This window comes from Typopeltis vanoorti, chromosome 23 (genome assembly GCF_054136105.1).
Source record: "Typopeltis vanoorti isolate ZY-2024b chromosome 23, IOZ_Tvanoo_1.0, whole genome shotgun sequence".
NCBI classification, from domain to species: Eukaryota; Metazoa; Arthropoda; class Arachnida; order Uropygi; family Thelyphonidae; genus Typopeltis; species Typopeltis vanoorti.
In genome coordinates, this window is record NC_143571.1 from 15,850,099 (window position 1) to 15,877,700 (window position 27,602).

Consider the following 27,602-nt stretch of genomic DNA (forward strand, 5'->3'; position numbering starts at 1 on the left):
ATCTTCTGAATTTCGAGGGCTAAGCCCCTCTTCCGTTATGTTATCAGGTATAGCGGCTTGAAAAGAGGCCTTTATAGTGTGTGTCTGCTCAGCCTGATTCCGGTATTCCAGGTTTTCGAGCGATTTTTGAAAGCGCCAGGTGAGACTCGGAGAAAGAATGTCACACCCAAGATCCTGACGCCTAGCCCGTTCCATAGAGGAAAGAAAATCTCTTTCTTAGTGTCGGGTTTCTTACCATCGTGTTGTGGAAGATGGTTTCCACAGAGGAAGGGATGCTGTCTTCGCTGTGTGCTGGAGGTTTAGCTTCTTCCATCTTCGAAGGGCATCTTTGTAGAAGTTAGTTAGATGCACTGGCACGTGCTCTGTTGTCATTCTTAAGGTTGTGGAGAGAGAGAGAGAGAGAGACCTCTAGTGGCAGAGGTGAAAATATATGGAGGTGTTATGTATTAATAATAATGATAGTAATAATAATAATAATAATCAGTAGTGCATTTGTGTTCTATTTGCTGTTGTAGGGTATTAAGGAGAAATCGAGTGGGGAACGTTGTTATCCTGTTATAGATATATGGATGGACTTTGTCTTATTTATTCACAAGTCAGTACTACTTCTGCTCATATCATATCTGTATGATATGATATAATATATATGATAAATATGAAAATATATATATATATAACCATCCATCATCCACTCTCCAACATAAAAAAAACACACAGAACACTAAAATCACCCATCACTCAAGTTTAAACATTATAATATCTTGGATTTACTTCGATGCAGATATGAACTGGAATAGCCACATAAACCATCTACAAAACAAATTCGGAAAAATTACTGACAAACTCTACAGGTTAAAAGACATAGTTCCCACATGACTAAAAACACTAATATACGAAGCACCATGCCAAAATATACTAAGATACGTTATAACAACGCATGCGTTCTGTGCACACTACGAACTAAATAGATTAACATTACTGCAGCACAAAATGATAAAACTGATCTTTTGGAAACAAAGAGACAGTATCGGCTTTATATACACTGCAGTGTCAGAACACAAAACATTAACAGAAAAACACTGATGTCACTATACAGCTATGCTAAAATATTATTTCGATGCCAACTACAGGACAGGCAAAAATATGTACCGTATTACAAGACCTCAGACAACTAACTATGTCACATATAAATATAATAATCACTACGGAGAGGACACTCGTAGCTTCTACATCCCAGACATGCTAAATAAATTACCTATTGAATACAGGAATCTTACAACCTACAATAGCCTGAAAAGAGCTTTAATAGCGTACTTTTAACAAGAAATACGCACCCTACACACCTTACATTTTTACAAACATAATGAAACGCAATTTATTAGTTCAGGCTTTCCAGTTCAGCGACTCGTCATGACATTTCAAGTTATCGTGTGTGTGTGTGTGTGTGTGTGTGTGTGTGTGTGTGTGTGTGTGTGTGTGTGTGTGTGTGTGTGTGTGTGTGTGTGTGTGTGTGTGTGTGTGTGTGTGTGTGTGTGTGTGTGTGTGTGTGTGTGTGTGTGTGTGTGTGTGTGTAAATTTCTCATCCTACGTCAGTAGTGAATATCAGACTTATCAAACATCAGCTTGTTATTGTATAAATGTAATCTTATTCAATCGCAACTAGAAATTACCAATTACAGTAACTAGTATTAATATATTATACAAAAAGAGGAAAATGTTTAAGAATTTCATTGTTAAAAAAAAAACAGAACAATATGTTTTGTAAACGCATAACATATAATCATAATTTTAATAATAAAAATAATAATTTTTATTCGTTATATTCATTTTATAGAAAAAAAGTATTATTATTGTTATTATTATTATTATTATACAAGTATCTCCATGAAATCAGAAGACTCATCGACACTAATTATTAATACAGAATACTTATTATATCTCGCTCGTCACGAGATGTAAAGGTACTCTCAACAACATCTAGCAAATAGCTTCACTCGTTTACCACTCTCCAAACAAAATATCTAGTTCTCACACCTTTACTAGTCACACGCTTAGACAATTTCAGGAAGGAACCCTGGTTCTCTCCCTACTCGTCATGTACTAGAAAATGTCTTTTGCATCAATCTTATAGAATTCATTTAGTAACTTTCTTTAGTAAGTAACTTTAGTATGTAAGAAACTAGTAAGTTTCGATCATCTAACCTGTTACCTAAACTTTTCAACTCACACACCTTCACTTGATCCTCACAGAGAATATTCGACAGACCTGCCATCATCTTGGTAACGCTTCACTAAATCTTCCCCGCCACCTCCTCATCCCTCAAGAAACTGAAGTGACTAAATCCGTGCACAGCAGTCAAGAGGCCGTATCTTAACCTCATGAAGAGGGGATAATATCCCCTGATCTCTACTTGTTGATGTATTTTTCCACATCCTTTGAATTATTTTTCCAACTTTTTGCAATATTTCCTCTGAACTTCAACTTTCTGTGCTCCATCACACCTCCAATCCCTAGCCTGGTCAATTTCCTACAATACGGTACTATTAATATAACACTTAGTATGTAATATCGTAATCGTAATAGTCTCATCTCAAAATGCATAACCTAACACTTTTCTACAGCAAACTGAAAACCAATATCGATCGCCCACACTGACAATTTATTTAAGTTATCCTAGAACTTCTGAAGACAGTGAAGTTCAATTGGTATAGAAGACCCATTTGGTTGGAAAGATCAGGGTTTGAATCCCGTCTATGATGACCTTTTTCAGGTGTTTTCAATCAAATAGCGGTTTCATACGGAGGTAGAAGGTTTTTCTCTTGGAAACCTGGGTTATTCTTCCCTCAAAAACAACCAGACCTTGCCTATGAACACACATCTACTGATACAGAATGCTAACTGCGACCTGGAAGACATTGGAGCGTGGCCATCTTATCTTTCTACGGCACATTATGGATGTCAGAAAAAGACCCATGATATTCAACCTCTTGAATGGAGATCACGCTTGACAGAATAAGGATGAATGTCATGTCTTACATTACCTTTGTCAACTGTTGTCCTTCCCAAAATTTGCATTATCAGCAAACAAATTAATATTCCTCTCACAGTATTCCTTATTCCTATATTAAGGAATAAGTTCATTAATATACAAAACAAACAGAAGCAGAAGTAGTACTGAGCCTTGTGAATAAATAAGACAAAGTCCATCCACACACACATATATATATATATATATATATATATATTGTACCCACCCCCACCCCAATTTTTGTCCGTGCTCAGGAGCGGCATATGGCTGGGATGTATTCATGACTGTAATCCATATGTGCTCACGGGGGGCAGTTTGCCTGTTCTGGGGAAGAAGAACCTGAGTTTACGGGTGAAAAAAAAAACTCTACCTTTGAGACCGGAAGACTCATCAAACTATATATATATATAATATATATATATATATAATATATATATATATATAATATATATATATATATATATATGGATTTTGCCTCCTGTATCGAAGGCAGATAACAATAACAATAACAATGACGCGTCCAAATTTTCTCGTATTTTGTGTGTTTTAGCCTTACAAAAATATTCTGAGCCTGACTAATGATTGTTAATTATAGTTATTAATTAATATTAATAATTCCGATGACGCAATTTTTAATAAACTATGATATTTAGGATCGCTATTAAAATGTGTAGATTCATTCCCATTTTGATTTCGACTAGATTACTTCTTTACATAATTTGACGAAAAATTATACCCTAGTATCGAAAATCTAAGGATTCACACTATTTCTGAAGATTATAACCGCAAATTCAGACGAATCGGCTGGTGGCAATTTGTGTAACTGATAATTTTGAGTAGAAAGCAGGTACACATTCAAATTTTCGAATCGCGCGCAAAGGAGTCAAGTGGCAGCACTCAACGGGATAAAAGGCAAAAGGTTGCCCTTAAGGAATTGTGTTTGAAGGAAGCTCTTTTCGTGAAGGAATAAAGTTGCAAACCTGGATGTATTGTAATGTCTCAAAGACATCAGTAGATGATTTCACGCGGGAAGAGTTATTGGAAAGCTTGAAGAAGCCACAGAATTACTAATATTGCCAGAGAGTTTGGAATCTCACATAGCGTCGTGTCGTATTCAGCTCTGGGCAGGATTTCAAAACAATAGAATGTGTTTAAGAGGTTGGATAAGAGGTCTCCTTCGGTCTATCGCGTAGCACGAAGACAGAATTTTGGTTATAACAGCAAAACATATTAAATAAAAGTTTCTAATTCAGTGACCAGCATGTGTATATTGAGGCATGCTGTATAAATTAATACGACATGTATAAAGAATAGTGTAGCATCAGTGGATTTTAAATTTCAATATTAAGAATTCCTCTTTCTTAAAGTTTATTGTAATGCCGCATTTTAATGTATAGATAGATCAATCGAAATAAAAAAAAGTTATAAATTATTCATATGTTAATAAACAGAAAAAACATTAATAGTCTTTTTCCAGTATAGTATTAGCTGTTCATGCAGAACATTCTTTCCTACTCTTAAAATTTCAGTGCTTAACTTAACAACTATTAAGTACTGATAATAAATTGCATTCATCATTTGTCCATCCAATTGGTAAATGAGAAATTATGCCTTTCGGGATCTGCTAGAGGATCGCAAGGCTTCGTTAAAATTGCTGCTGAGACATTCGCAAATTCTTCTATGCGCTTCATTAGTGATTCCACAATCTGTAAAAAAAAAAAAAAAAAAAAAAAAAAAAAATACATATATATATATATATTATGTTAAAGATATTATTTTAAATAAACAGAACTCAACTTCCTGAAAAGCACCTTCTTAAATTAAATAATCGATATTTATCTCGTAACATCACTAAACGTTTGAGACCACGTCAACAACCTCGACAAGAAGATGAATCCAACCCTATCACTCACATCCAGTTACCATTTATTAGCTCTCTTACCCAAAATCTAGCTAGGATTTTGAAGAAATTCAACATAAAAACCGACTATACCACTCTGCCAAAACTTCGTTCTTTCTTGAGTAGGCCAAAACCAAAACACAACCAAGTGCATTTTTCAGGTGTTTATAAAGTTGTGTGCGACTGTGTTCGACCTTATTTTTGTCAGACAGATAAATCTATTTCACTAAGTCTTGAGGAACATAGACGTAACATCTCCTACAGAAGAACCCAAGCGAGCGTCCTTTCTAGCCGTGATCTTTTCTCCGCAAACTCTAACCTAGAAGAATGTCAACACCAAATTGATTGGGACGGCACAACCAATTTATATATAGGCAATGATGAATTTGAAAGACGCATTGTAGAATCCAAAGAAATAGTTCTGGACCCTTCACACATGAACAACAATCTGAGCTACATAATGATGTTTTCACATTATGAGAAAATATCAAGGATAGTGAGGGATCTTGCTCCACCTTTGCTTCGAGTTGCCTTGGTGTTGTACTACCAAGTGGTCACTTACGCTTGGATTCGCCGATAGTTCTTCGGCATGAAACTCGTAGATCGTAGTTTTCGATCTTAGAGTCTCGCATACTGGCTGTAAAATAATAAGGGATTTTTATCCCCCTCCCCCTTAATTTAACTAACTTTGCCAGAAAATATAGCTGTTTGGCTTTTCATCTTAATCTGAGCTACAGTTTGCCTGATTCCCATAGCGCAGTAATCCAGTACTGTCGCTCTAAAGTCAGCTGTCACTCACATTCAACTCACGCTAACAATAGCACGCGATCACTATTTCAAATATGACTGTTGCTATTCTTGTTCTTTTTATTAAGCTGAAAAGTCCATGTTTTTTACCTTGTTAATTTTATAAGTTCTGTGTTATTTGTGTTACTCACCTGAAGAAGTCGGGACACCGATGAAACTAGTCATGATTTATTAAAGTGTTTTTGTTATACTTCTCGGGTTCTAGTCAGTACAAATATTAATTTTCTAAATGTATCTCAATTTATGAATACTTGGAGTATACTTCTAAATGTATACTTGGGGATAATATATATATACATATATATTATCCCCAAGGTAAAAAACTTATCATATATATATATATATATATATATATATATGAAATTTACACATCTTATAAATCGGTATTAGAAATCGAAAAGAAATACTCAGTTGAATTTCTAATTTAGTACGAATATCAGTTACTTTAGAGTTTGAATTTGACTTTCTGTTTATTTACTAAAATGATTCGGATTGTTTTTCAGAGTACGGAAATATGGTAGTGAGATCATGATATGCTAACGTCATGCAAAAAGATTTAGAGTACTGTCATACGGTTGAAAAGTTAAGATTTCTAGCATATGCTTTCAGTAGTGAGTATCTACGCATGATCTGCCAAGTGTACACTGAAGGACATCCACAAGTATATACAAAGGCGAAAGTAGTGGCACTTATGTAAATTATTTGCATAATTATGTTTATTATGTTATTATGTAATTATGTTCATTCGTACGTTATATATCTCGCAACTTTTCAGAGAAAGATATCCATTAGGTCTGTAGAACTAAAAGCATTCAGATTATTGGATGTCAAGATGTAATCAATTTCTTGATGACATTAAAGAAATTGAGTAAGATTGTAATCGAATAAGGGGAAAATGGGTCTTTCCATTCCATTAAAAGGGATTGAAATCAGTAAAGTACTTATTATTACTTTTACCTGAGAGTATTAAACTCTGACTTTTGAGATACTGATAAGTGTTGGCAAGAATGTATTTAAGAGGTGCTTGAGGTGATGGCACCAGTTAATAATTCACAGATTATAGCATTACCTTAGAGATAGATAGCTCAAGTTAAAAATATCAGCATGCACTGATTTTCCAACAGAATGAAAGAAAATATGACTGAATAAATTGCTTGAAATATGATCGCCTGATTCGATTCGATAACTACTGATCAGTATATATTTGAAAATAATTATTCAATGTTCCTATCTTTTATTCGCATATACTTTGTTGTTCATGACTTAGGAATATGTCAATAATTTAAATGCACTTTACTTATCCTATACTCTAACTTTAGTGTCATTATTTTTATGTGTCTAACTTCATCTTGATTGCATCTTATCACCATTAATGAGGAATGTGACATTTTGAAATTGTTTATTTCTCGTGCAACTTAAATGTGGTACTGATTTTTATCTTGTATACATTAGCCTTCCATGTGGTGCACCTGTTCGAAGAAACTATTGTCATTACTAGCGAAGCAGCAATGACAATAGCGCTTTTTCTTTCATCTTTCTCTTTTCTTAATTTTTACCCATATTCTTCACTCTAATTCTTCCCACTCTATTTCCTTCTCCTATTCACCAAACCATCATCTGTGAGATTCAGTTCTCTACTACGTTTATGCAGGTATACGATTCATGGACATCCAATAGAGCAAAAGCTGCATTCCTAAGTGGACTCTGTAGGATCAATCGACTAGCGGACTTGGGTGCGAGGATCATTGCTGATGTAGTAAATTGTATGGTGTCCAGGGTAGCTCTGACATCCCAATTCCGTTCGCATTTATTGCTTGGCGGATAGCAGGCGCTCATGCGCCTAAAAGTGACATTTAACTACTTCTTTGTGAATCATTTTTCAGTTTCTCGAGGTCCACACTTGTAACAAAACCACTAAAACACCAAAGGAAAATTAGAGATAGAGAGAGAAAAAAAAATATAAATCAGTAATTTCTAATATACACTCAACGCATTTCAGCCTTGCTAAATATAATTTCAATACGGAAATTACAGTCTTCTTCTTTCAGAAGAATTCAAAAAGATTGACAGATCCTCTAAATCACTTAAAAAGCTAAGATCCGGTGTCATCTTAACTCGGCGTTAGTAAGGTGGGGTGTCGCAAACCCCAAAGATTTTATATTGACTATAACTTTTTAACAACGCGTGGCAGTGAGTCGTGCCTCACTATAGCTTCCCCTCCTGTAATCCCCTACTCGAAGCCACAGACGATATGCTGTTGCGAGCAAGCAAGTTTAGTGTGCAGAAGTGTAAAGTGTGCTTGAGTCCACCAGATCCCACCTTACCAAAAGTGTGACTACATTTACTTCTGAAACATAAGTTGTTTTCATATGTATTCTACTATAATATTATCGTTACTGTTGTCTTCTATATTTTTACATACCAACTATAAGCAAATACGTTTTCGTAAATACTTAGAGAGTATTTTGAGAATAATATCTTTTTTTTACCACATGAGTTACGAGCAGGAAGAACAGAGGTTAGGTCAACTTATAGATGACGCTTTGACAGACGAGAAGCCATTTAGCGGAGATGATGATGATAGTGAAATTGATTTAGAATTAGTCGGTAACCATGAGTCCGATACAGACTGTGAGGAAGAACTTCAGAGGAAGAATCCACTAATATTGATTAAAAAGATATGGATTTCTATAATACACTACATTATTTGGGTAGGTCTGTGGGACTCCACCTTATCACTTTTGTTACATTTTTCCACTTCACCAGCGCCTGGTTAATAGAAACTTCAAAAGGAAAGCACTCAGAGGAACTCATCCGAGTAACATCTCTGAGTGGGAAACCAATCATCACACAACATAAAACATTAAGTCATTCAATCATTTAAGTCATTCAATCAGCTCAAGCCTCACAAAAACCTTAGAACAGCACTATACAGTGGCGAGTCGGTGCCGCCATAAATTCTCTTGCTCTCGGAGTGAGTAGAAGCCCTACCAATAGGATTGAGGCTGAAGAAGAATAATTTGCAAGACTTAAGATCAGACAAATGTAGGCATGGTCAACAGAAGACTAATGGCCACATCACTGAGAGGTCGAAGGAAATGGGAACTCATCACATTGTTTTCCAAAGACTACACAGCATGGAAGTTGAACTAAAGAATCATCAGGTTAAGGAAAACAACTCGCCTGAGCATTGAAGGACTGTCATTGGCTAGAGAGGAGATCGTTCCTGCTATCAGCAAAATAGGAACTTGGAATGTGAGATTCATGATGCAGTGTGGAAGACTATAAAACTTAAAGATGGAAATGAGACGAATGAATATTAACATTCTTGGAGTAAGCTAAGCAAGATAGAAAGACAGCGTAGATTTCTGAAACGGAGATTGAAGAATGATCGATTCGGGCTCCCCAAATGACATAGCAGGTTATATTCCTGGTAAATGAGAAATTAAGGCATAAGATCAAAGGCATTTGGTGATATAACGAAAGAATGATCTGGATTAACATTCAAGCAGAACCAAGAGATACAGTTCTGTTACAGATATATAAATATACCAACAACAGGATACCATGAGGAGGAAATAGAAGAGATATATGAACAGATTAAAGAAGCATCGATGAGAGTAGATGATCAAGAAAATCATGATTGAAAATTAGATTGTAGTTGTTAGAGAGGGGGTGTAGGAGAATATTATTGTTAATTTAGACTTGGGAAGTTAATTGACAGAGAAGAAAGACGTTGAATTCTGCAACAATTTAACTATAGTAAATACAGGACTCCTACCACTACTTTTAATATCTACGTCGAAGAGGATATGGAAGAATTTAAATAAAAAAATCAGTAACAGAATAAAGATTGGTGGTAGTCTCTATAGTACGATAAGATTTGCAGATCATGTAGTATTAATAACATAGCAAGGAACTGCAAGAATCGCTTGCGGAGGTGAATAAACAACTAAATGAAAGATGTAAGATGAAATCAGTGAGAAAGAAAATAATGAATGCACCAGGAATGGAGAGCAAATTATAAATATCTCACTAGCAGGGAAAAGATTAATGTAAGAAAAATAATTTACCCGCCTAGGAAACTTAATAACATCAGATGGATGAAATGGAAGAGAATGACTTCAGAAATAAGAGTTGCACAAGCGGAAAAAAAAAACATATAATATGAAAACAATACTATCAATGTCAAAGAATATGCCATTGAGAACAAAGAAGCACTTCATTAAAATGTTAAAAGATGTGTCTGGAGTGTAGCCTTTTGATCTGGATTAACATTTACAGTTCAGAGGCATTCACTCTTCAAACAAACAAACAAATCAAGACTTCCAGCGTTCGAGATTTGTTGGTGGTACCGAATGCTGAAGATTGCATGGACAGGCACACCACAGATTAAGAGGTATTAAGAAAAGCAGAAGAAAACAGAGAAGTACTACTTAATGATAGGACACCTACTAAAATTGGATATTCAAATTGGACTACTCCTTCTGATTGAAAGAGACCAAGAACTCAGAAATCAAAACATATTAAGTCGCATGTTTTAAAACTGTCGTAATATTGAAATGACAATAATTTAATTGAAAATTTCATAGCAGAATTACAAACTTACCTGTGGATAGATTTTAGCCAAATTGTGATGTTCGCATGGATCACTAACAATATCATAGAGACAAGGAGCTTTTATCGGCTCGCAGTTTTTTACAGCCCATTCAGGAATTTCATCACATTTAATTTCTGATTTCTCATACCAACTATTAGGTGGAAAAGTTCTATTTCTGCGTATTAAAACATCGGCTACAATAGAATTATTGTTCCAAACCCAATTCTCCATCTCTGAAGGAAAATTGAAGTCGGAAAAATTCAAGTTCCTTCCAGAGTAATCATACCAGTAATCGAATACATCACCATCGGAATCATTCAGGGTACCATTAATCACTTTATAATTTTTATATCTAATTGCTGATAGTCCTATGACTGGGTCTATGTTATAAAGAAGTTCTTCTCTTGGAGATTCAAGTCCATCGATTAGTGTTTCCCACATATTAAATCCATCAGTTTCTCCAAGATCAGATATATTACCTCCTGTAGAGATCAAGAAAAAGACAAAAGTGAATGGCAAAATAAATATATAATAATAATAATAAATGGTAATACTGTGACAACGGTAATAATAGTAATTGAATAAAGTAATACTTATATTACAAACAAACGAAGAAATCAATTTTCATCGAGATGAATTTGAATTTAGTGAGACCACCATCCCTGTATTTACTTGAAAAAGTTCCATGTTTGGGCTCTAGAGGAGGTTTTGAGATTATGAAAAACAATATACAAAAATACATATATATAGTTAACAGAAATGTGGGTAATCCTCAGATCATCCATGGTACTAATACAATATACTATAGTTTTACAACCTTCCGCCAACCTTCTTGATAAGACATTCACAGAAACGTAAGAATTGTTATGAAGGATATATGTTGAATACGTTTAGTCAAACCAAGACTTTCCGATACGACAGAACTAGCTAAGGCCGTCATTGTGCTATATGTCTGTTTTGATTTTTCTATCGAATTCTTGTTTTTCGTAAAGAAAAAGTTAGTTTTCAGGTAGAGAGTTGGAGATGGGCTTCACGGATGGTGTTCCAGTATTCGGTTTCTACACCATAACAGTGCACGATGTTACGTGTCCCTGAGTGATTACGAAATCTAAGCTAATCAGAGTTTTCTTATTGGCTAAAATTTCTTAACCACCCAGCGGCATGTAATTGTCAGGGTGTCGAAACATTTTTCGACACTCTGACAATCTCAGGATCTCAGGACAATCTCTGACAAACCGGTCAAAGCACCTTGTGGCAACTCGTATAGGTAAAAATTCTGTATAGGTAAGTTCTGTATTACTCTAACCTTGGCATCACCACATCAGGGTCTGGCTCCCGCTGATGAGACCACAGTAAAGGTTGAAATCGGTCGGGGTAGTGGCCCTTCCCTTAATGCATAGCATCATACATGATCGAAAGATGGGAGATACTAAGGCAAGTGATCAGAACTTACTCCACCTTTACTACGAGTTGCCTCAGACCTGAAAATACTCCAGGTGCAAACTTGGCTTATTCGCTTGTTTGCTTACTTGGGAAAAAAAGGATTAAAACCAAGTTTATAAAATTACTTGGTATCTGTACCGTATAGTATACCCAATACACATATACAGAAAGAATAATATTAGAATTATATACGACGTGATTATATTATGTCAATTAATAACATAATTCTGACAATATAAACACATAGGTTTACTCAAACCAATTCGTGTCTTTTGCCAGAGCACAAACAAGCGTTACCGAGATGGCGGGGGCTTTACTATCTAGGTTTATACGGTCGAATTCTTCTAGGTTAAAAGAGAAAATGTTTCGCAGATTCATGGTGAGATGAAAAGGCACTTGTCTCCAACCAAATGGTTGTTCCAATAGACAGAAAAAATTTTTGTTCTGTTTTGTTCTTGTTTTGAATTACGGGCGAACCATTTAAGACTGAGGTCATTGCATTGTCTAATAACTGTCTGTGTATATTCATCTGGTTGTTTTGTTATTTTGCAGGATGGAAAACCTGAAGATTCTCATATAGAGATGGGAACCCTTCTACCTCTAACTCCCCCCCCCACCACCACCGGAATTTAAACTCAGGTATTTCCAACCAAAGTGCATCATCGATACTGACAGTCCTGCTGAGGCAGTGAAAAGACTACTTCTAATGTCTAGTATTTTATGTAGATTTTTTCCCTTAAGTTTAAATTCAATTAGGAAATTACAAATAAAAAAATGTAAAAGTGAAATTTATTTACAGCGAGAAAAACTTCCCTTTTAAAATTTTTACACAACGGAAAAGTATGCAGCTTGCATTTTTTCATCATCCTTTTTGTCTTTACAATTCGCTGGTAACTCGAGGTGTAACACATCGATCCTGAAAATGCACACATGTCAGAATATACATACAGGAAAAGCTGTAAATTCTTACCTGCTAAGTGGTATAAAGTTGGAAGCCAGTCTGTCATGTGCATCATTTGCATTGAGATCTTGCCCTCTTTATTTCCAAGAAGAGGGCTCCATATGGCAGCACTTCCTCTAACTCCTCCTTCCCATAAGGTATACTTGCCTCCTCTGAGAGGCCAGTTGGAATTAGCAGCACCCCAGACATTATTAACTCCTCCTCCATTGTCAGTAGAAAAGATTACAACAGAGTTGTCCAGAATGCCCTCATTTTCCAGTGCATTAAATATCTTGCCTATAGAATCATCCAGAGCAGCCATCATACCTGTTATATTGCAATTTTTTAAATAAAACTACTGTTTTAAATTAATATGATATGTAATAGGATTTCTAAATGTTTTCTAAATTTTCTAAATATGTAAATTGATTTCATCTCAAAATTTTCAAACTGTCTAAATTTTTAATAAAATTTCCAAATGTTTTATTCAGAATTATGGACCGATACTAATTATAAAAAAACGGATAAACATATGATGAAAATGATAAAATTATAACAACGGAAGAATTAGAAATTAGTTCGAAAGAAATAAAAAAAATTATAAATGATCAAGATAAGATAATTTTAAGATTAACACTCTATAAATACTTAGGAATAAAATTTAGAGAGAGAGAGAGAGAGAGAGAGAGAGAGAATCATATTATTTTTAAATAAAATTTAATTAAACTTACCAAAAATGGAAAAATTTTATAGTAATTCCTTTCTATTAAAGATAATAAGGAAGATAATATTTTAGAGATATGAGCATTCTAATTTCCTGTTTCAAAATATATTGCAGAATACAAGGCGTCTTTAAAAAAAGACCGAACTTTTGCTACAAAGTCTTTGTTGCTCAGTTTACAACATTTTATGTACTGTCCTCTTCAGAGTAGTCCTTTCTACTGGCCATACACCGTTCCCAACGTTTTTTCCATTGTTGGAATGCACTTTCTGTGATGGCGCGAAGTTCTCTTAACGCATCTGAAAGTTTTTCAGTCAAAATTTGACGCCAACATCCTATGCTGATGCTCACTTCGTCAGCAACTTCTCGTACAGTTAAACGACGATTTCCACGAATCACAGCCTGAAGTTTCTCGACATGGTCGTCGTCTGTTAATGTGGAACGTCGTCCAGGCCTGGGATCTTCACCGACCAACGTTCTGCCCTTTGTAAAACTCCTAAACCACTCATAGCACTGCGTTCGGCTGATACAGTCCTTCCCGTACGTTAAGGTCGTTGGTGATGGCATCTCTGCTTGCAGGATCTCTACAACTGGAAGAGGAAAGCCAGTTGGTTTTATGGACACCCAGGAGGATGATTTCACTATTAGGAGAGTGGGACTGTAGAAAGTCAACTTTTAAGGAAAGTAAATTAAAGAGCTCAGAGTGGTCGGTGGTATTAGGAGAGCGATAGAGACAGCAGACGAATTTGACTGCGTGCGGGGAGGGGGATATTTTAACCAAAGAAGGTCAAAGTTGGGCGATTCTATGTTAGGTGCTGTCTGTCAGAGCAGATATATGCACAGACACCACCTTTGGATCGAAAGGAGTTAAATAGTGTATAGTTTGGATGGTTGAGATGGGTAGTGGTGGGGGAAGGTGAGATTTAAGTTTCTCTTAAGAAACGTAGGTGGAGTTTGGTTGACTGCAGATGATGGTTGGAGTTGAGACCATGGATGTTGGTGTAGTGGATATGCAAGGTTCTGTGAGGCATGGCTTTGACCACAAGGGTCTTGCACGTTTCCTATGCAGTGCCTGCATACTGGTCTCCTTGGTGGTTACTAGTGGCGTCACTTGGTTTTTGCACTAGTTTGGTTTGTTTGTAGTCTATGGTCCACCTGTTGTCTCCATTTTGGCGTTTTTCTTCTAGCTGTCTTCGAAATTGGCGTCTTTGTTCCCTTTTTGCAAAGGTTAAATCAGGTCGAGCACGTACACGCGATTGGGGACAACTGTCCTTTAGCTTGCTATTTATCGCCGTTATTAATTTTGATGTGTTTGTCGGTGTATCACAGTTCACTTTCACAAGGCGTGGAAAGTTTGTTCCATCCTTTCTTTTGTTTATGGGTCCGAAACGATGGCATTTGAAAATATACTCTGGGATCGAAGTTGCATTCACCTGCTAGTTTGCTGAAGTCTTCTTTTAATGATTTGTCGTTTCCCTTTGGATAGTTCAGAATAACGGCGTTGAGTCTCCTGTTTTCGGCCTCGAGCGACGCGTGTACCTTTGATGCGATTAGATCGCGGAGTTCATTAGCGAGTACGGATGCACTTTTGATCTGCCGCTGGTCGTTGAGTATCTCGAGCTTAGTTTCCAACTTTCGGATTTTGGAAGAGAAAGTATCGATCGTGTTATTAAGGTGTTGATCGAGATTTTCAACTCGTTTTCCTAGGTTCAGCAGCTGTTTAACAGAAGGAAGGCACATCGAATAGAAGAAAAGGCTGGTTCAGTTCGATAAAAAGCTTGTGCACCGATTCATCTAATTTCGCGCAGGAAGTATGTAGCCAGTTGAAACAGAAATTGCGCGATATACTTTTTTTTTCTTTCGATAACTTCGGATTCGCAACTGTGGCACTTCGTATTGTCTTTTAGTTTGTTGGCTATCGGCTGCGCTACGCTGACGGGACTCGAAGTAATCTTTCGTTGTTCGCTTTGTTGCCACCATCTTTACTTCGCACGATAGGCATAGTGGGCGCTTTCACGTGGCTGTTTTTTAATTGTAAAAATAACTGATATGGAGGACTATGGATACTTACGAGTTGCGTGGAAGTAATTGGCTCCTTAGTGCCCTCTATTGGTTTTCTGTTTACTGATTATTTTGCACAAAAAATACTTGCAATCGCGATAAAATTCCAAAGAACAAGTTTAACGAAACCTATTCACAGGCTTCGGTTGGCGCCTGTGAATAAGTGCCAGAATATCTGTGCCAGTTGGCGCGCAATTTAAAGAGTTCCATCTTTTTATGAACACCCCTTGTATTAAATTAAACAAAACCCACAAAATAATCCCAAAGCTTTAAGATTTAACAGTAATCAAAATGAAAGTGATGAAAACAGCAAAATATCCCTATTTGACTATAAAAGAAATAAATAAATAATCAAAGAATTAAAGCAAGAGCCAGTAAAAATAGGAAAAATAAATAAAGAAAATAAATCCACTAGCGTCTTTTATTCCTCAGAGGGAATAATCAAGGCCTACTCCATTCCACCCTACGTGTTTCAACCAATAGACTGCGGGTTCGAATTTCGCAGTGAGAATAGATATTTTTGATTGTTTTTAGGTGGAAGATGAATTCTGCAATCAGTTTCTCAAATACTCGTACTCTTGAAGGATTGGGGAGGGAAAAGTTGAAAACAATTGGGGAAAATGTTAAATGGTTAGGAAATTCCAACTCATCAACGTTTTTGTTTTATATAAAGCATGAAGTGTAAAGATGTTTACTTATCAAAAGTGAACTCATTGTTGTTGTTATTGTTATGTACCATCGTCGTTTTCGACTCTTGGTGAACCTGTGAATAAAGGCTCTTCATCCCACGCGGCCTCTTGTCCTTTCTTTCAGTAATTGTAAATTCTTGTTTGTTGTCATCCCGTTCTTTTGTGATCTTCCTCTTCTTCTCATTCCCTCAATCTTTTCCTATATAACTGCCTTTTTCAATGATTCATCAGCTCGTATAATATGTCAAAAGTACATCAATTTCTGTTCTGTTCTCATCATCGCCTCTAAGGATCATTCTGCCTTTATATTCTCTATTGCCAATTCTTGCAGTCCATGGGATTCTTAATCGTCTCCTCCATACCCATAATTCAAACGAATCAATTCTCTTTCTGTCTTTTTTCTTAATAATCCAGCTTTCCCATCCATATGTCGCTACTGGAAATACCATTGCTTTAACAATTCTAACTTTCATGGCCTTACTCACACCTCTATCTTTCATAATTTTTATCAGGTTTAACATCACTTTTTTCCCATGACTGTCCTTCTTTTAATTTAATCTTCTCATTTGCCATCATTTCTGACTCTGAACCTCAGTAATCATAACTTTTAACAATTTCAATTTTATCTCCCTCTCTCTATCATAAATTCATTTAAATTACCCGAATCCATCCCTTATATTTGATTATGTTTAAATTAAGACCGGATTAGTTACTTTCCGTCTTAACCAATAGAATCACCCGCTCCTCAGTTTCTGCTATGAGGGTTCTATCATCTGCATATCTTAAATTATATAGTTTTCTGTGATCAATCTTAATTTCAACTGGATCTTTGTCTAAATCAGCCATTCTCATAATACATTCACTATAAATATTAAAAAAGTAGATCGACAGTATACAACCCTACCGCACCCCCTTTTCCACTCGAACACTGTCTATTTCTCCGAAAACTGAAACGTCTTAGTTGTCATACAGCTCTCGTATCAAGAAAATTAGATGTTCAGGTATTCCCATTGATCTCATTACAAGAGTTAAAATATAAAATAAAACAGACTTAGCAAAAGTTAACAGGAAATTGCAGGTGTAGACTTCTGTGGCTAATTGGTTCAAAAGATATATTCCGGTGATTACACCACATTTTTTATTATTCAGTTATACAAAATACTGAAATAATAGTTCCCGACAAGTTTCGTAATCGTAGGATTTACATCTTCAGGGGGTAAATAGTAAAACTTAAAGTTTAAACAAGAGAAATTAATAACTACAAATCATAACCGTCTGGCTATTCATAAACTCAAACAACAGAATACAGATATAAAATGTTACTGACGTTGAACAATACTGGACGACGTCACGTGTTCTTGTTCTCGTTCATACAGTCCGAGCTCAGATTGAGGTAGATTTTTTATTAGAGCTGACCACACTTGATGGAGAATTAAACCTTGAATTTTATTGCATTGGGTTGGGTTTTTCAGCATATTAGCAGCTTCTTTAAATTTTCTTATATAACTGTTGTTTTCTATGTATGACATCGTCGTTTTTTGCCAGAGTACATCGTGTCCAGTGGAAGTGGTATGGAAAGCAAGACCCTTTTTTGTTCTCTTTTGTATTGTACGTCTTTTTGGTGTTCAGCCATGCTTATTTCTCCAGATCTTCCTGTCTGTCCTACGTAGCAAATCCCGCAAGAGTAATGGATTTTGTAGACTCCTGGTTTTTTAAGAGGATGATGAGGTGGTTTTGGTGGATGTAGGAATCTTGAGATTTTTTCCATAGGAAGGAAGGCTACTTTTATGTTGTGTTTGTTCATTAATTTGGCTAGCTTATCTGTAACATTTTTGATATAAGGAAGCGAGATTGCGTTTTTGTAATCCTGTTTTATTGTGTTGTTAGTTGGAGGCATTTTAAGGATTCTCTTGATTGTTTTTGTTTCATATCCATTCTGTTGGAGGATTTGTGTTAAGTATTTTAGTTCTTCATTACATCTTTCTTGCGTGCTGGAGATACTGTATGCTCTGTCTCGAAGAGTTTTAATTAAGCTTATTTTTTGTGAAGGATGGTGGTGTGAGGTTGCATTTAGAAATCTTCCAGTGTTTGTCGGCTTCCTATATACTGAGAGAGTTTACTTTCCTTCTCAGTATATAGGAAAATTTAAAGAAGCTGCTAATATGCTGAAAAACCCAACCCAATGCAATAAAATTCAAGGTTTAATTCTCCATCAAGTGTGGTCAGCTCTAATAAAAAATCTACCTCAATCTGAGCTCGGACTATATGAACGAGAACAAGAACACGTGACGTCGTCCAGTATTGTTCAACGTCAGTAACATTTTATATCTGTATTCTGTTGTTTGAGTTTATGAATAGCCAGACGGTTATGATTTGTAGTTATTAATTTCTCTTGTTTAAACTTTAAGTTTTACTATTTACCCCCTGAAGATGTAAATCCTACGATTTACGAAACTTGTCGGGAACTATTATTTCAGTATTTTGTATAACTGAATAATAAAAAATGTGGTGTAATCACCGGAATATATCTTTTTAACAGGAAATCTTTGAACGCACACAGAGCAATTGCTCAGTAACAAGCTGTAACATCTGCTAAGCTAATTATACATAGCAAGCTGAAGTCATTTATCCCAAATAAAAGAATAAAATAATAATAATAATAAAAATAAAGTAAACTTACTTTCTCAAACTCTCATTCACGAGATTTACTACTGTTACTGTTATATCTTTTTTCAATAAATATTTGCAATTAAATTACGCGTTATTTTTGAAACTTTACTAGGTATCTGTACTGCTCAAATAATGACATACCTGCTACAGTTCTTCGTTCCATGTCTTCTATGTGTGGAAATCTCTCCACATAGTGCGGAGGAGCTTGCAGGCTCTGGTAACTGTTGGCCACGTGAGGAGCTATGTGAGCAATGTATAGGAAGAGTGGCTAAAGAGGGAAAAAAGAATATATATATTAGGAAAGTGTCATTACTTTATCCTATACAATGAATATCAGAAAGATTGGGCATTATACTATAGAAATGTTCTCAATGAGTTCCCTAGTTCTCTGAAAAACATCACGATTTGGTTTTATCACAGTTAAATCGCTATTGATTATGACTCGTTTTGTTTGCAATCCACCTAGGTATTAGAATACGTGATTAATATTTCTCTCTTGATTATTAAAACAAAAATAAATTTTATAACAATTTGCATTATTGCCAGAAAACAACATTATTTTAATCGGATGTTTAATTCCTTCCCCACAAAAAAATTGTATTTTCTAAAAGTAAATTTAATTCTTTATAAAAAAAATTAAGCATTATGTTTATAAAAATAAAATTAATTGAAAAACATCGATTAGATGGAGAACTACTCAGTACTTCACTTATTTAACAATCTGATCGCATTGTGAACTTTTTCGTATATTTAATACGTGGGTGGGCGATGGAAATCGCCTACCACTTCACTTTCACAAACTTCCATTCCACGCGGGATTCGAATCACAGCCAACTGTTTAGAGAGAAGAAACCATCCACTCGCCAGCCAGTCCGGTGTTATTTTGCCGTAGAGCAGTCAACGAAATCAAGACACAAAATTTTTATGCAAAAATTGAGCACTTCCATCTTTCCAACCTTCTCAAACGTGTTTAGTCAGTAAGTTTTCAACATCTCTTTCTTTAAGATTAATTCAAAGATGACGATTTTTCAACCTAACATCACTATAGTGTTCTAATTTTGCCTTTGTTTTTATTTATTTTTCTTTGGAATACTTCAAAATCAGTCATTTACTGCATTAATAAGAACGCTCCTCTTATAAGATACATGCTAGTCTGTTCTTTATTAACTGAAGTTGGCCTCCTTTGCCTATCAGACAGTGTTTCCACTCTGCATTCATTAGATTGTGGACTCGCTGCTCGCTTTGGCATGAAAAAAAAGAAAAAATCAGCTAACGCGTGACTTGTGACTTAAACTGGTGTGATGGAGAACCAAGCCCTTGGCTTTTACTCCCTTTGTCATGTGTGTCTGTCTCTTGAGGGAGGGGGGGGGGGGTTGTTATTGAGCAAATGCTCGCCCTATTCGGGCTGTGTGGTTTTTATAGTTAGCTTTGGAATAGCAGGATTGTTTTGGGGCGTTTGTGTTTCATTGTATCATGTTCATTATAATCTGTTGCTGTCCTTATTAGTTGGTTTGGGTGGGTGGCTGCTTGTGTGAAGTAACTTGTGGCTGTTTGCTGGAGGAATTTGAGAATTGTCAGTATATTTGCTTCTCGATGGAGTTGTGTGTTTCGTATGAACCATGGGGCGTCAAATGACATTCTTAGACATTTGTTTTGTATTGTTTGGAGTTTTTTGATGTTGTAAGGTGCTGTGTGACTCCACGCGGGTGATCCGTATGTTATTATGGGTCTTATTATTGACTTGTAGATGAGTAGTTTGTGTCTATGCTTAAGCAGCTGCGTCTGTTGGTTAGTGGGTATGTTTGGGCTATGACTGTGTTTGCTTTGGCGCATATGTGTGCAATGTGGGTATTGAAGTGTAGTTTTTTGTTAAGTTGTATTCCTAGGTATTTCGTTGTTGTTACCGATGGGATTGTTTTGTTGAATATGTGTACTGAGTTGTGGGGAGATTTTTTTCTTCTTGTGAACAGTATTGCTGCGCTTTTGTCTCCGTTTACGTCGATCCTCCAGTTTTTGAACCAGAGTTCAAGTTCATTTGCTGCGGTTTGTAGTCGTTTTGTTATCAGTTTTGGGCATAGTGATCTGGTTAAAATGGCTGTGTCGTCTGCGTAATAGGCAGAAAACGTTGTCTTCTTCTGTGGGATATCAGCCATGTAGATGGCAAATAGTAGGGGGGGGGAAGTAGTGAGCCTTGTGGGACTCCCGCTGTGATTTTGCGTTCAGTGGATATTATTCCTTGTATTTTTACTCGGAATTTTCTGTTTTTTAATTATGAGCTGATCAGGAGGACTAGATGTATTGGTACTTTTGCTGTTAGTAGTTTATGTAGGAGACCGATGTGCCATACTTTGTCGAAAGCTTTGGCTATGTAGAGAAAAATGGCACCGGTTTGTTGTTTCCAATTGAAACCGTGTGTGATGTATTCTGTGATTCTTTGTACTTGTTGTACCATGCTGGGTGTGGTCTGCACCCGAATTGTTCGTCTGGGATGATGTTGTTCTTGGCTGCTATTTCTTGTAGTCTGGTTAGGATTACTTTTTCGGATATTTTTCCGAGGCAGGAGAGGAGACTGATGGGTCGGTAATTTTGTGGGAATTTCGGGTCTTTTCCTGGTTTGGGGATCAGGATTATGTCTGCAGTTTTCCAACGGTTTGGAAATAGCTGAGCCTGAGCATCGCGTTTGTGATGGCAACTATGTGCATGAGTGCTTTGTGTGGTAGATGTTTGATTATTTTGTTCGTGATTTTGTCTGGACCCGGCGCTTTTTTATTTTTAAGGTGTTTGATTATTTCGCGTATTTCTTTTGGAGATGTTGGGCGGATATTCGGTTGCTGGTTGTGGTGCTTTAAATGCCGCATCTGTCGGTGTTTTTTTGTGATAAATGTTAGGTCTATGTTCTTGTAGTTGGGGCTGAATTGTAGCTCTAGGCTGTCCGCGAAAGCTTCCGCTTTTTCGTCATCGCGGTAGATCGTACCGCGTTCCCCATGAATTGGTGGTACTTGACGTGTTGCGAAGGCCTTTGAGGAGTTTCCATAGTGCTTGGTCATTTGGTTGTATAGCTCGGAGTGTGTTTTCCCAGTATTGGTTGCGGAAATCTTTGATTGCATAGCGGACTAGTTGAGTGGCTTTGTTGAGTTCTTGTCGGTCTTGTGGCGCTAGTGTTTTGTGATATTGTCTGCGTATTTTGTTTTTGTGCCGAATGAGTTTTCGGATGTTTTCTGGGAGTTGGTTTGGTTTCGTGCTGGATGTAATCGAGGTTACTGCTGCTAGGCTTAGCGTTATTTGTTTTTCTAGGTTGGAGACTGCAGTTTCGATATCTTGTTTCGTGGAGATGGTAGGTATGGGTCCTATAGTGTCCTTGATTTTTGTGGGTAGTTGTGTCCAGTTTGTGGTTGTAGAGTTTGTTGTTGTTTCGTCTGGTGTAGCACCCAGCTGGAGTAGGACTGGGTTATGATCTGAGCTTAGATCGTTTATTGTTATTAGCTGGTATTGATGGTTCACGTTTTTCAGGATAACGATGTCTAATACGTCTGGTCGCCCGATCGTGCCGTAGTGTGTGGGTTCGATCGGTCCTGCCACTACAATGTTCCTGTTAGCGATGAAATTGTGTAGGATTTTGCCGTTTTTGTTTGCAATCCTGCTATTCCATGCCGTGTGTTTAGCGTTTAAGTCACCTGCCATTATTATGGTTTCATTATTGTCTAGTAGCTGCGACAGGTCTGTGGTAGATATGTGTTTGTTTGGTGAGTTGTATGTGGCGTAAATTTTGAGACTGTTTGTGTTGGCTAGGTGAACTTGTAGTCCTGTGACTTCTAGGGTTGTGAGCTGGGGGGCTTTTATTTCGTTAAATCTGAGTTATTTTCTGATGAAGATAGCTGTTCCTCCACCTCTGGCTGTTGTTCTGTTGGTTCTGAATAGGTGATAGTTTCTTAGTTTTGGGTTTTCTGATGGGCGCAGGTGAGTTTCGTTTATTAGTATTATGTCTGTCTATGCGTTGTATGAATTCTCTTAGTTCGTGCATTTTGTTAAGTATGCCGTTTGCGTTCCAATATATTATCTGCAGTGAATTGTTGGCGTTGATTGTGTTATTCATGAGTGAGGGTAGAGAAGATTACTTGTGCGTTTTTCATGAAATGTTTTGTTGAGTCTTGGGTGGGGTTTGTCTTACTGAATACGAGTAACATTTCGCCTAGGGCGGCTGCTATTTTGGCAGAGTTGGGTGGTTGGTTGTGGGTGGGGGGTTCTTGGTTTGTTCTTAGTATATCGTCGTATGTTGTGTTTATGCGGGTAGTCGTGGGAATTACTGGTTTTAATGTGGGTGGCGTGTGTTTGTTTGTGTCTGTTGTGGAGCTTGGATCTTTTGCTTTCCGTGTTGTCACTTCGTTGGTTGGGTGTTTAGGACATCCCTTATAATTTGCAGGGTGCGGGCCGTCACAGTTTGCACATTTTGCTAGAGTTGTACGGGGTTTAGTGCAGGAAGCTGTGGAGTGTTTGTCTCCACACTTTAAGCATCTGAACTCTGCCTTGCATCGGCTCTGGGCGGGTCCGTACTTTTGGCATCGGTGGCACTGTCCGGTTGATGCCCTCCTTCGAAGTGGTTCCATTCTGATGATGAGGTCGCACACTGTTCTTAGATTATATATGTCGTGTTTGTCTTTGTCGATCTCTACTAGGATTAGCAGCATCGGGGTTTTGTCTCCCCTGTGCATTCTCGAGACTTTTATGGGTACAAAGCCCTGTCTTGTTAGGTCTGCTTTAACTTCATCTGTTGTGATTGATTCTACTACTCCTCTTATTACAACTTTTAGGTTTTTCTCGCTTTTTAATGCGAACGTATGGTAAGGGATCAGTGAGTGGCCTAGTTTTTTAGTGAGGTTTCTGAAGTCTGTTACTGTTTCGGGTATTCGTATTCCCTCTGCTGTATTTCTTGCTGTAGAGAACTTGATCTGGCTGTGTTTCATATTTGCTGTCTCCGACCATTTTTCCTTCGATCGGAGGATAACTGGAGGGATGCGTTCTTTTTTTGTGTTGGTTGTTGCGTCCATTGGTGTTTCCTGTTCTGCTGTGTCCGTGACCTTTCGTCGTTTGTTTCTGTTGATTACTTCGAAATCTTCAGTGTTGTCTTCTGAGTTAGTGTTCTTGAGGGGAGGGTTCTGGTTGTTCAATTTCTAAGTCGGTGGGGCCATGGATTCCTTCGTCGTTTGGTGCTGATTGTATGAGTGTTACAGTGCCCGGATATCTGGTTTCTAGTTCTAAGCCTATCTTCCTGAAGAGTGTTATTAGTTGGTCATAATTAAAGTTTGTTAGTGTTAGTTCCTCCATTTGGTTCTGCCGGTATGCTACTGTTTGTTGGTAGTGGATGGGTAATAGTAAATAGAAAATTTACTTACAATGTCCGGATTTTCTTCCATGCACTTTCTTTAGTTGTTTCGTAAAAGACTAATCCACTTGCAGATGCACTCATCACGAATTTAGTTCACACACTCTGTATACTATATCCTATTCGACTATAACATATATAATATATACTATATCTGATCAAAAGCTCAGCACTTCAAAACACCTTAAAACTGCTGCCTGAAGAAAACACTACCTCACTACTCTCCAATCATCATCTAGTAATACTCTCCAATCATCATCTCTCAGCTAACGCCTTTTTTATTCCCGTATATATAGGGAGTAGGCGAGGCCGTTTTAAGACCTATCTAACTTTTGAGTGGGCAGTTCAATCTGCACTGGTACCCAATCAGGGATAGCTGGCCCGACTATCACTAATTAAGCGGCACGCAGTGAAGAGAGAGACGGCTCTACAGGTGCCGCCATCTCGTGGTCCCTAATCCTAACACTCGTATTTTTAATGTCTGAAATAATGTGGGTTTTACGGTCGATTTGGCATGGATGTTTGGAAATATATTTCATTAGATGAATATCATTCTCGGTGAGACACCACCGTCTTGCTTATTGGGGACGTTCAGCAGCTTTAAATGTTTTCATGTTTGGTCTATAGTGCACAGTCTTTGGATAATCTAACTCTTATTCCACTCACTGTACTAAATGTGATACAGGTTTAAATCTTTCGTGGATTGGATGTACATAAAGTTTCTGTTAAGCGAGATACAGTGACCTAGAAGTAAGATGAACTGCAACTGGTTCCACAAGCAGGTTTAGGATAAAATTGTATTTTCGACTTAGCTAGCACTTCTTCCATTCCATCGTTCAAGCACTAACGGGATTTCTTGTTTACTGAACAGTGAGCAAGACTATTGTGATCTTTCAAAAATGAATAAATGGCCGGTTTTTGATTACAAAAATTGTTTTGCGACTCATTTAGCAAATAGACCACTCCCTTCATTCCTCACAAATCAACAGTAATTGATGTTGCAGTCTTTAATTTTTTTTTCTTAATAAATAATGAGCCCCGCGTGTAAAAACTGCTTGGAGAATTTCTAAACTTCTAAAGATAGAGATGCTTGGAGAATTTCTAAACTTCTTTAAATCTTTAAAAGATAAAATATTCTGTTTTATCAAATAAAACACGAAAGTTTCGAATATTTATAAAAGGGGAACTGTGGAGAAATTTGATGGAACAATTTAAGAAGAAAAAACTACAACTATTAGTCATTCATTTCAAAATATCTTCGCTTTAAAATTGCTTTATTAGCGAATATTTAAGTAATTACGTTCAAAATGATCGTGCAATATTACCTGAGACTTATTGTGCCCTTCGATCACATCGATTGCTTTTTCTGAATACAGGTCAGTTAAATAACGTCCCTGCATGCCATAGACGGCTTCTAATCCATCGTGTAGATCACGTCCCCACATAGTCTGTAAGAACGGTAATCTCATTCAATAGTGCTATAATTAATCAAATATATAATAATGTTAAAAAAGCTACATTTTACTAAATTCCTTATTCTAAATACATAAATTCTTCAGTTAATATAATTTTGAATAATAACCCAAGAAATAATATTTCCTACTCGAATTTCCAAAAATTTTCGATGAGCTGTGACATCTGTTCGCAGTCATTCTTGGCATGTCTTGGTAATTTGTTAATTATTTCCAATTTTTGACTTAGGAAGCATTTGTATTTGGAACTGGAACACTGATATGTGTTTGTTGTTGTAGAATAACAAACAATATTGCCGTTGTTATTACTTAAACTGGAAGTTCCCTTCATCTGATTATAGATGAAATTACTCTTCTAACTAATGCATATTTTTTTTTAAATTATGTATAATGCTTCTCCAGTTCGTTCATATGTCTATAATATACCATTTAGTAGAAATATTAGATAAATATAATCTTCGTAGATTCTTGGATAGATGTCTTCGTTCACAGACGTACCAATAAAGATCAAACAAGAAGCATTAACCAAACGCTTTCCACCTGATAGTGAGATATATGACCTAATATCTAAAATGTCCAGAATAGAAAACACCTGACTGTTTGGCTTGATAATCCCGGCGTTTTAATGAATTAATGGTTTAAGCTGAGTATCTATTATTGGGAATATCGTTCAATAATACTCAAAATGAGAGGTTGTTTTAAAATAGTCGGAAACTAGAAACGCATTCAAAAGTTCCTATAAAATATACGTTTACTTCTGATGAATCAGTCGTTCCACAGGTTTCCTCTACTTCCCATGATTCAGTAGTTACTTCAGAGAAACGATTGAGGTGTAAACAACGTCTGCTAATGTGGCCATAAATAACATTATTTTAATTCGCATCTGGATTGTGTAGAAATGAAAGAATACTAAATAAAACACATCGGCTACTCATATTTCTGTATCATATACAATCCATAAGATGTTTGTTACGTAAATTTTTCAAGTAATGTTGTTTTCTGTACTATACATGTGGTTTATAGTAATTCTCTCTCTCATATCATGGACCAGAGAATAACACAGATCCTTTTCTGAAAGTAAAGCTCATTAACATCATTTTCATGTAAGGAATAATGTAAAATTGGGACGTTGCGTGTGTAAATAAAAGTTCCAAATTAATATGTTAAGTGTGATTGCCAAATTTTCAGATCTGGAAATGGATACGTGTTATATTTTATTAGGTTAAGCATATAATGATATCAGCAGATAAATTAAGAAAACTGAAGTAATAATGTCAGAATTTTTAATTTTAGTGAGTCATAATGGAATTAGTTTAAGTCTTACAGTCAGTTTTGATTCAGGCAGATGACAATTTCAAGATTAATTTTCAATAGCTAAACCTAAATATATCAGTAAAATCTGTCGAAAGAATAAAAAATGATAGTAGTAATATGGACTTTGTTGTCTAAGTTTTTGATTTGGGACGGTGGGCTAGCAATGCTTATTACTTTCTTTATTTTAAATAAGAAATTCAGCCTGTTCAACACTTATCAGCAAAACATTATTATTATTATTTTATTGTTGTTGTTGTTGTTGTTGGCTACTCCACGGAGTCCTTAGACTCATCAAGGGAGGCCTTAAACATCATACGAAGCACTATCCAACATTTGAGCAGTATCTATCTCAAAGTTGCACGTTTATCGGTAATTCGTACACCTACGGGTGCAACTATAAATGCACCCGTAGGTGTACGAATTATCTGTGGATTTATTGCTTAAATCCAAAGTAACTATACCTGTGCATTTATTGTCATATTGGTGTGTGAATAATGAGATTGGCTATCTTAAATGACCAGATATATATTTAATTAAAGAATGAGAAATACAAAATCAATACTGCAACTTTTGGGA

General features: G+C 36.4%; 1 protein-coding gene across 1 annotated transcript in view; it reads right to left on the reverse strand.

Moving 5' to 3' along the window:
- Positions 1–4,373: 4,373 nt before the first annotated feature.
- The window catches only part of LOC150093651 (arylsulfatase B-like), a 41,288-nt gene continuing 18,059 nt past the window's right edge, over positions 4,374–27,602 (reverse strand). Inside the window, exons 7-11 of the mRNA XM_090412594.1 lie at positions 25,566–25,688; positions 19,002–19,128; positions 12,750–13,046; positions 10,346–10,818; positions 4,374–4,735 (exon numbers count right to left, since the gene is read on the reverse strand). Of these exons, the coding sequence (XP_090268720.1) occupies positions 4,604–4,735; positions 10,346–10,818; positions 12,750–13,046; positions 19,002–19,128; positions 25,566–25,688 (1,152 nt within the window). The 3' untranslated portion in view covers positions 4,374–4,603. The remainder of the gene's footprint in view (positions 4,736–10,345; positions 10,819–12,749; positions 13,047–19,001; positions 19,129–25,565; positions 25,689–27,602) is intronic.